Source organism: Bactrocera neohumeralis, chromosome 2 (assembly GCF_024586455.1).
Source record: "Bactrocera neohumeralis isolate Rockhampton chromosome 2, APGP_CSIRO_Bneo_wtdbg2-racon-allhic-juicebox.fasta_v2, whole genome shotgun sequence".
Classification (NCBI taxonomy): Eukaryota; Metazoa; Arthropoda; class Insecta; order Diptera; family Tephritidae; genus Bactrocera; species Bactrocera neohumeralis.
In genome coordinates this window covers 24,768,299-24,779,319 of record NC_065919.1, presented here as the reverse complement: position 1 = coordinate 24,779,319, position 11,021 = coordinate 24,768,299, and the positions used below count along the sequence as shown (strand labels likewise).

Here is an 11,021-nt window from a genome sequence, read left to right as displayed (position 1 = left end):
TTGTCTTGCTATCAATTATTATTTTTATTTAAACAGTAAAAAAGTAAAAAAGTTTCCCAAACACTCGAAATCCACAGCTTTAACGACAAAAAATATATTCAAATCTGCTCTCAGCTTCTAAGTGGTACGTCTGCCATAAGTCAATATCGACTACTGTCAGCCAAGGCGGTTTTTCGGCGCTCATTTTATACAACATTATAGCCTTGTTTATCTTTTTGCTTAGAATTTGAAAATTTTATTTGCGATACTTGCACAGGCGGCTGCAGAAAGGTACACACCTGTACTATGTACTTAAGCTTACCGAAAATTAAGATCTAGCTGGAGAAATATTGACAGCGTGATTAGATAAACACATTTTCAGCCCAGCGACGGACACAGAAACATTCAGCAATATCCCGTTAAATTTTTTTGACCGACTTTTACGACTTTCTTTCACTGTTCAAGACATTCGTTCGGGTGCTGCACACTCGCATATACATAGATGTCGTTATTAAACATTTTTAATCACAAGCATTTTACGGTAGAAATGGATATTTGTAGACATACTCAAATATGTAGTCAAGTTTGTTAGAATGTGCAACTTTTTCTTAGAAAATATATTCCTGTGCTTTTATTGAAGTAGGAGACCAAACGAATCACGTCTATGACACTGTAGGAAATATTGACATTGCTATAATGAGGGTATTCCGCGTATTAATTGAGATTTATGTACAATGAAATTTTTCACAATCGGAAACGGGCCGGCAAACGGTCCTCATATGGGGGCGTGGCAGCTTAAGGGGTTTGGTGGATTCCAGAGGTACAAAAAGGTATTTTGACGATTTTCTTTTTAAATATAAACAATCATATATTTCAAAAATATAATATGACATATCAAAGGTACATATTTGAACAATGTCTCCTGAAATTTTGTTATAAAAATGTTGAAAATTTAGCCGTTGAGACCTCATCTCCCTGGGTGTCTCACAAAAAAAGTGCTCTCGCCGTGGACAGATAACTTATTATTGGTTCATTTTAAATTAAAAAAATCAAAAATATTCCTTTAGTACATATATAAGTCTCCTGTTTAAACAAAGAAAAACAAAAAAATTAAAATTTTCATATTTTCTCAGACTTTGAACAAAAAATCAAATTTTTTGATAAAATTTTCGCCATTTATTGGCTTAAAAAATAAGTTTGTTGTTATTGTGTATTGTTATTTTAAAGATGTGTACATAATTCATACTAAATCAGTTCATAACTTTTCTAGAAATCGTGTCCACCGACTTCAAAAATAGAGTTGTGAGAAAAACGTATTTAAAATTGGTGCGGTACTTCCGAAGGGTCTATCTCTTAGAATTATACTCGGATCGATTTAAATTTTTTTTAATTAGACAAAGAACAAAAATACCGATTTTTTTTAATTTTCAAACCCACCCAACCCTTTAAAAGCTATTTAAAATGTATTCTTAGACTCAGTAGCTGCCATTTTCCGTGTCCAGACATAGATATATATAGTTGTATCCGGTTATAGGGATTGGTTTTGTATGAAAATATTTATGAAAACGTTGTGTTCATGATATTTGTCCAGCTATGGCATCTGTCCGGTTATGAAGACTGTCCGATTTGGAGATTTTCACTATGCTCTTTAATTTTAGTCTGTTGCATCATCATCACTTTTCTCAGTATTGCGACTCACTTCAAAAATATAGCAATAAAGAGAAAATCGGAACGAGTTTACTTGCAGATCTATACATATACATATGTATGTAGCCCTCCCTATTTAGGCTTTGTATATTCATCGAGTTTGTACTCTTTTTGGTAGTATACAACTTGACAAATAGAGAGACCCACCAAGAAACAACTTTAAACTTCTAATGGATCTTATGGTACTTTATACAGAAATACGCTTCAAGGATATCTGCCAAAGATAAAACGCTATTTAAAAGCACATTTACGCAGGCTTTAAAATGTTACAACCGAACTTAGGTATAATTTTCAATGTTGGACGGTTGACTCCCATGAAACCACTTAACAACAACATTTAAAGTTATGAATAGCAATATTCCTTTCGAATCTTTAGATTTCAGAACCAAAATATCGCCGAAAATCTACAAACTTTTGTGCAATACGCAGATATACAATTTATGTATATATGTACTTAAGAAAATAATATTCTTAACTAAGTGTAAACAAAATGTGCCCATTCTAATCTAAATTACCATTAAATGAGCTCATAAAAACTTTTGCGAATAGAAAGAAGTTTGTAGAAAGTTCAGTGAATGATAAGTCTTTCATTGAAATGGGGCATAACCCTATATTCACATACTTTTTATACATCCATGAGCAATTTGAATAATTAAATGAAGCGACAGATGGTATATATATATGTAAATGTATGTGTGTCAATTAATTCGAAGTGGTTTCGAAGAAATTACAATGAATATTTGACCAAAAATCAGTTAAAATATGTATGTGTGTTAATTAATTAATTAGATTAATCATCAATATTTATATTGTCGCTTTCAAAGTGATTTCCACCAAATGAAATACAATTATGCCATCGATGTTTTCAGTCCTCGAAAAACTTTTCATAAGAACATAATCACACGGTGGTTGATCGATGGTATTATTATAATTCTGTCACAATCCTGGCTCGTTGTGATGCTGCATTATCATAGCGTAAAATCCATGAATTGTTTTTCCATAATAGCGGCCGTTTTCGACGGATGTTCTCACGTAAAACGCCAATAAGGCCAAATAGAACTCTTTATTGACCGACTGCCCCTCCGGAATAAATTCGTGACGCACCAAACCACGAATATCGACAAAAAACAATCGAAGTCGTCCAGAACGGGGAATGTCTTCAACGAACTCTCGACCGTCTTTGAAGGCTTTGCAAATATCGGAAGATTTTGTTTGCACCGATTCCGCACACCAGTTAGTTAGTTAGAAATATAAAATTTGGGACAAATTCTTTGTTCGATATACTGATTCATTGTAAAAATCGCAATGCACTAAAGAGGTGCACCGATTTAAGCAGCTGCTGTAAACAAATTGGTTGACAGATAACGCTCATATATTTTTTTCAAATATTATTTACCCGGGGAATTTAAATACTATTTTCGGGTGCTTTTTTGTCACAATATATGTGTGTACCTATAAGCTAAGTTGCAACTAACCTAATTACACGACAGAATGTTTTTTATCAACCTTGGTTTTCTCTCAAAATCGTTTCCAAAATTAGAAGCGTGTTGGCGCTAAAACCAACATCAATAAAGCGAGCAGAGCAGTTTAGAGTGCTTTTGTTCTCCTTTACTTTATCTAAGGCAAATTCAAAAACAAATTAATGAGCGCTTTATTTAGGTCATAAAGCTATCTTTTAGCGAGAACTGAGTTGCTGCAGCTGTTATTTGAAAGTTTATTTTTGTACTCTCCCTGTGTAAATCGACTTTATGGTCGAACTGAAATGTGTCGACGAATTGTTTGTTTGTGAAATAAGTCACTTAATTTTATTGCGTTAGTTATCGCCGTTCTAGTTATTATTTTTGGCAAGCGCTCAATCTTTTCAGTAGCAAACGCACGCTTTCTCTCTCACATAAATCCGGTTGACTGTAGTTCAGCATTCGACCACATCACTGACAATTTCGGTCGCATGGATTCGATTTGAATGCAAGTTTGTTTGACAAATCTCAGTCTCGTTTTTGCAAATATGGAAATACAGAGTGGAAATTGTATATATTAGATAATGTCGATTCAGCTTGACAATACAGATTTATAAATATTTCATATAACACAATATTTGTTTGAATTAAAAAGTATTTGAAAAATCTTTTGGTAAGCAGTGATATGTTTTTAATAGGATCTGCTATAACAACTGCATTTTGGTTATTTCAAATTATTAATATTAGTTTTAGGGTTATTAAGCACGCGATGCTTTTTCGCGGTCTAACTATATGATGTCGATTTTTCACGCAAAGCTACTAAGCTACTTGTATTTAAAGATTAAATGTCTCTATTTCGTATTCAACAAACTTCCGTAACAATTAATTAATTAATAACTTAATTAGTTTCTCAATCGTTCGCCATTGATTTGCCCTTCGTCTCTGGCAGAAATATGAGCAAGTAAACTCCGGTGAACACACACGAGCTGGCGCACGAATACATTGTGATCGATATGCCCAGATTGAAGAGAAAATATGGATACAACTTCAGCGTGATGAAGACCATAATGCTGCAAAACATCATTGCAATCGACTGAGCCTGAGCACGAATCTGAAAAAAATATAAAGTATTAATAATTTTAACCCCTCTCCCACATCGGACTAACCTTTGCCGGCAGTATTTCCACAATTATCGTAAAGGTCAGCGAGATTACGCCAAAAGAGGCTGTTGCGGTGACAAAAGCAACCGCCACCAGTGGAACCCAATTGTATTCGGCTTTTGTTGCGTCATCGGTGAATTGTACGAATGCACCAAAGCCGAACATGCCAAGCGCCATGCCAGCAGTCGAGGCCAACATTAGTGTTTTACGACCAAACTTTTCAACCAAAATGGAAGCCAATAGTGTGCACAATATCTGCACCACACCCACAAAGATCGTACAGTCCTGTGGATTTAATGTCGAACCGGATTCAGCAAATATATGCGACATATAATTTACGAAAGCGAAACTGCTCGAAAACTGATTTTGTAAGCAGAGTACAAAAGCGATCGCAAATTTCTTTAAAGCCGACTTGTTGACTGAAAAATTAAGCAAAGAATTAAAAAGGTTAAAAAATTAACGAAAATGTATTCGTACAGTTGAAGGAAAATTCAGTATGACATTAGAGAAGAAGTAGAGTTCAAAAGACTGGCAAGATTCGGAAGGTTAATAGACTAGAGGAAATGGGAAAACTAGACTTAGAATTTCTGAAAGTAGAAGTTGATTTTGAACTAGTCATTTCCTGTCTAAATAAACTTGACCCCATGCACTCACAAGAGAGCTGACATCGCTATTATATTTATGTATGGGCTAAATTGAGATTTTGATTCATATCGATACCATGCTCAAAAAAATTATATATCTTTCTAGGATCTTTCTTCGACTGATATTTTCTGCAACTCCAATCACTTACTGTGGTCCAATGGACTTCTAGACTGCCAATCATCTGCAGCAATGAAACCATGTCTAATGTTCACCATCGAAGGAAGTATTGCTTAATTATTTTTCATGCATTCGAAAACATTCTGCTGGTATACTTTCGCCTCAGTTTTACCCCCCTTTTCATAGAAGAATTTGTGTAACTCCTTTACAGGAGACTCCAACAAAACCTTTGTCATTACAGAAGCTGGATGGTGACCATGTTGAACTCTTGGAATAATAGTTTTTGCGACTTTGGCAGTTTGTGCCGAGATTTTGTCGTTTTGCTTATTAAAAACTTCTTCAGTAGTGAACAATTTTTTCATCTGTAAAAAGGATACTTTCAGGGCCGTTGACCGCGTGTCACTGAAAACACTGTTGGGTCTAATTTGCTTTAATCGTGTTGTCAGAAGACCAGCGAGCTATGGTAAACTTTAATGTAGAGATCATCTCGAATAAGTTTTGACATTGTTCTGGCCGATATAGCCTATTTTTCTTGACATACTTTTCTGTTTTCTAAGGAGATTTCCTTGAATGTGTTCGGGAACACTTTTTATTGTACAGATTTCTTCCGTTTTAAATAATAAAATAAAGAAAAGTTGAGGTAGTTGGCTCAACAATTAACGAAACTTCGTCTTCGAAATAGAGAATGTGCAATGAATAAAAAATAATATGTAAATGCAATGAAAAACACACCAACTCACAAAAGTCTTGCAAAGTGATGGACGTGGCTTTCCCTCCTTTTAATTTTGACGCCTTGAGCTCCTCAAAATCACTTATCGCTGTCGACGTTTGCAGCTCATTGACGCACAATTCTCTTACAGTAACCTTTCTATCAATGTTATTGTAGAAATTGAAAGCTTTCTCTGCTTCTTCCAGCTGACCTCGTTCCAAGAGACTCCCGGGTGTATCCGGAAAAAGGGACAATACAGCAAAGTATATTATGGATAGGAAAATGACGATGCATGGTATAAGATGATAATCGAGGTAAGAGGGCAGTATGAAGCCAATTAGAATGCCGCAACTGTAGAACATCATTGCCAACGAAGTGAGTGCGCCGCGTATTCTTAGAAATGATAAAGAGAAAAAAATATGTACATTATTTTTTATGTGTTGTTGTTATTCAGCAATTATAAAGTCACTAAAACACGGATTATAACAATTAGATAAGAGTTGAGGCGAACAGCTGTTCACAGTGCAATAAATAAGCAAATATGCCATATATGTACATATTTATCCACACAAAGCTATATAGTATCGGCTCATACTCGTATGCCCACTTTTATAAACACACGAACATATACATCTGATTACTAAGTACTTACTCTTTAGCTGAAATCTCACTAATAAAGACAGGCCCAATGACATAGAGTCCACCGCAGGTTAGCCCCGCAAAGAAACGAGCTGCGTAGAGATACTCGACACTCTGTGCGAAATAGTTTAGCATCCAAAAGAGCTGTTCATGAAACAAAAATAATTTGTAAAACTGTTATGTTGCAGAAAATTTTTTATTTAGTAGTATTTAAATAAGAAGATATCAGAAATTTTGTGTTTGCAATGAAATCACGGCTACGGAATCGTTGAAAATTTCCATAAGAGTTTTGAGGAGTCTACGTTATGACGAGCGAGTATTTGAGCGGCACCAAGCATTCAGTGAAGAATATGGAGTCATAGAAAATTTGTCGCATACAATTTATCCATCCATCTCTGTTAATAACTGTTTAAGCACCGATAAAGTTAAAGAACGCAGCTTTAAAGTCGTCGTGTTGCATCGGAGAGTTAACAGAGGTCATCAACATCTCTTCTAAGTCGACAACAGATTTACAAGTAGATTAATGTTTTGAGTATGAAGCGGGTCACAACTAGACTTGTACCATACCTAAAGAGCTGATTTTTTTGCGAAAACTACGAACGATAATTCGCACTTTGACCGATTCGGTTAGAATCTGTTAAAAAAACGATAATCATTAATATGGTATGGGTGCTGGGGTAATTCGTGAATCGAGTTCATGGATTTAAGACATTAATACAATAATAGTTATATATTGGATTTATGAGTTCACTCATTTTTCCAAAGCCATCCCACATATTGACAGATAAATAAGGTTTAAAACCAACCGGAAGTTTGAAATTCTTGTATTGGGTATAGGAAGCCTAGATTTTGTCTTGATCCGTATGTATCAATATTTGGCATCATAAAGTATAAAGTTAAAATGAAAACAAAAATCTTTATATAAGATATATGGCACTTAGGGAAATTATCATCGTTCCATTGATCCCATTACTCCCATATATAAAACAATACTATCTTGATTGCGAAGAAACATATGTACATTTGTAGCAAGTTTTATTAGAATATCGCAATATTTATTCAAGCTACAGTCACAGACCGACGGACAGTCACTCAAAATTTAATTCTTCTTGTCATCCTGATCAAAAACCTTTGTTTATAATATATCAGTCTCAACTAGTTTAGGGGTGACAAACAACAGTTGAAGAAAAGAGAAAAATTATATGAATATTCTATTACTTATGACCAGAGGAAATTTGAGTATGGCAAATGATCACGAAGGGCTTTTTTTGACAAAAAAAATCGTCTTTGTCTTTCTGTTTTGTTTAAATTAATCTTCAAACAAGACGCTCCAAGTTTTATTTTTATTTTATTTTATTTTTATACTCTCCCAACAAAGTTGCTAAGGAGAGTATTATAGTTTTGTTCACATAACGGTTGTTTGTAAGTCCTAAAACTAAAAAAGAGTCAGATATAGGGTTATGTATACCAAAGTGATCAGGGTGACGAGTAGAGTTAAAATCCGGATGTCTGTCTGTCCGTCCGTCCGCCCGAGCAAGCTGTAACCTGAGGTAAAAATTGAGATATCATCATGAAACTTGGTACACGCATTTCTTGGCTCCATAAGAAGGTAAGTTCGAACATGGGCAAAATCGGCCAACTGCCACGCCCACATAATGGCGAAAAGATATTAAAGTGAACAAAGGATCGCATTAGGGAGGAGCATATTTGGACGTAATTTTTTTGCAAAAGTGGGTGTGGCCCCGCCCCCTATTAAGCTTTTGTATATATATATATCTCGGAAAGGACTATAGCTATGTCAACCAAACTCTATGGAGTCGTTTCCTTCAGGCATTTCCATATACAGTTTAAAAATGGAAGAAATCGGATAATAACCATGCCCACCTCCCATACAAAGGTTATGTTGAAAATCACTAAAAGTGCGTTAACAAAAAACGACCAGAAACACTAAAACATGGTCAGAAAGGATGGGGTCATGTGTAGAAGTTCAAGTGAGGAAAATTTTATCGCCAAGAAATGGCACGATTCTTTTTTACACATGGAAGCAGCTCACTACTTCCAGGTCTTTGTATCCTTGGGTGCCTAAGAACATCCGGAAAGCTAAAAGAAGGCGAAACATTTGCATGAGGTTGTGCGCTGGGTTTGGACGTAAAAAAAACCATAGTTCTCAGCCTCGGAATTACTCAAATTAGGCTACTTCCAGGCTTTCAATGAAAATTTTGTATGCCCAAAAACCATATAATATTACTCGAATTTCTGAAACGGTATATAACATGTACGACAATGACATGTGTGAAATATGGGTGAAATCGGTTCACAACCACGCCTTTTTCCAATATAACGCTCTTTTGAATTCCATCTGATGCCTTCTCTGTATAATATATACATTAGGAACCAATAATGATAGCGGAATAAAACTTTACACAAATACGGTATTTGAGCTGAGGTATCCCTTGTGGAAAAATTGTCGTGATCGGACTATAACTTTTCAAGGTCCCTGATATCAAAACACGGTGCCTAAGCTCACCTAACCTAATTTTTCACCAAAAAATATCGGTAAATCTCTCAGATATTTTCATGTAATTCAGGGCATAATTTTTATACTCTCGCAATAAAGTTGCTAATAACGGTATCTCGATTATCACTTTATCATGCGAGTATAAAATGTTCGACACCGAACTGAGCCCTTCCATTACTTGTTTTTTATTTTATCGCCGAAAAAACAGCCTTGGTCGGATAAAATCCGAGCGATTCCGGTGCGTAGAACCGGCTGTCGAAATTGCTAAGTTTTACTTAACTATTGGTACTTTACAAAATACATTCGTTTGGGATTTTAAAACACAAAACCACTAACGAACGTTACAATTATGATTACAATACAAAATAGAAATAGTTCAGTTGCACTTTACCATATGTGGTATTGCCAAGAGGTACATGTTTGTCTTCCTTGCGATGCGAGCCGTTAAGAGGCCAAAGAAAAAGCTACTGCATAGGGATCCCAAACCGAAAATAGAACCAATCCAAGACACATCTTCAACGGCAACTTTGAATTCTAAAGGGCTTCGAGGGGACTGCAATATTAAGAAGTGTTGGCGAGAGCCAGCAAGACCAATGCCATGGAAAGCGTCATTATGTGAACTGATGATGAAATGGAACGCCAACGCCAAATTTATTAAAATATTTCACAATAAAAAAAGATATTATATATAGTAGCTTGCAATACAATAAGCATTAAAAATGTCAAGCAAGATTAGCAATGCTAACGGAAAAGCTTCGTTAACAAAATTTTTACTTTAATTTTGTCACGAGACACTAAATAGTAATATGTGAAAAAAAAAAAATGACAAGTCTTGTCTCTTTTTAAGAACATATTACACTCAACTCTTTACGACATTATAAATTCAGTTAATAAGGCTTTATAAGTTTCCGATTTGTGGTTTACTAGAAAATTACATGATGAGATTCCGATCGCTCAGTTTTCTTCAAAGCTTTTTTAACCTGTCTTATCAGTTGCCGTATTTGTGGAACCACAAATATTCCCTTTTTATGTGCCTCGCTAAGTTGGGAAATTTCTTTTCAGATATACATTGTGACAAAAAGTACTCCGGATTTAACCAAATAAAATGCAAAATATTTAATTATTCATCAATACTTTTTCGTCTCCTTCAAAATAATTCCACCAAATGTAATACACCTCTGTCAACAATTTTCCAGTCCTCGGAAACAGTTTCATAAGCACTTTTGGAATGGCCTTCAGGTCTTTCAGCGAATTTGTTTTATCTCTTCGATCGAGTAAAATCGTGTTTCACGGAGCGACAATTTCAGTTTGGGGAGCAAAAAAAAATTGCGTTTTGGCTTTAAATTCGTTCAAAATCGTGGCTCGATGCGATGGTGCATTATTGGCGAGCAAAAAATTCATGAATTAGTTTTTTCACAATTCCGGCCGTTTCTACGAATGGTCTCACGCAAAATGCCATATAGAACTCCTCATTGACCATCTGACCTTCTGGAAAATATTAATGATGCATCAAACCACGTACATACAAGTATGTATATCGAAAACAACCAATGAGTATCACCTTGATTTTTTTGTGTGGAAGGTCGTCGAGAAAAAGAATCATGTCAATAACGATCTCTCGAACGTCTTTGAAGGCTTTGTACCACTCATAGGCTTGCATTTTTTGATAAAACTGAATCGCGTAAGTATTTTCCAACATTCAGACATCCGACTTAAACAAGGTGCTGTGAATAATTGGTTGACAGATTGAGGACAGTCGTTCCAACATTTTTTCAACTTATTATCATTCACCCTTGGCATTTTAATTATAATTACCGTGATATTTTTATCTCAATGTGAAAGTACAAATCCACTGCTATCTGGCACATAGCATTTCGGCAATATATGGCAGGATGGATAGTTGGTCAAGTTTTGGATTCTAGGTAGCATGCTTAAACTTGGTTTATAATATCTCTTGGTTGAGTCGAACAAAAATAGCAATCACTTACAATGTACTTTGTTCGGTCAAACAATTAATATAACAAATTACATTTGGCTACTGCCAGATTTCAGGACCATCGCGATTCCTCCCTTAAATCCAAAAAATGAAA

At 35.2% G+C, this 11,021-nt stretch overlaps 1 protein-coding gene across 1 annotated transcript in view; it reads right to left on the bottom strand.

Moving 5' to 3' along the window:
• Nucleotides 1-3,809: 3,809 nt before the first annotated feature.
• LOC126751252 (facilitated trehalose transporter Tret1-like) overlaps nucleotides 3,810-11,021 on the bottom strand; it is a 46,816-nt gene continuing 39,604 nt past the window's right edge. Inside the window, exons 10-11 of the mRNA XM_050461366.1 lie at nucleotides 4,310-4,722; nucleotides 3,810-4,254 (exon numbers count right to left, since the gene is read on the bottom strand). Of these exons, the coding sequence (XP_050317323.1) occupies nucleotides 4,054-4,254; nucleotides 4,310-4,722 (614 nt within the window). The 3' untranslated portion in view covers nucleotides 3,810-4,053. The remainder of the gene's footprint in view (nucleotides 4,255-4,309; nucleotides 4,723-11,021) is intronic.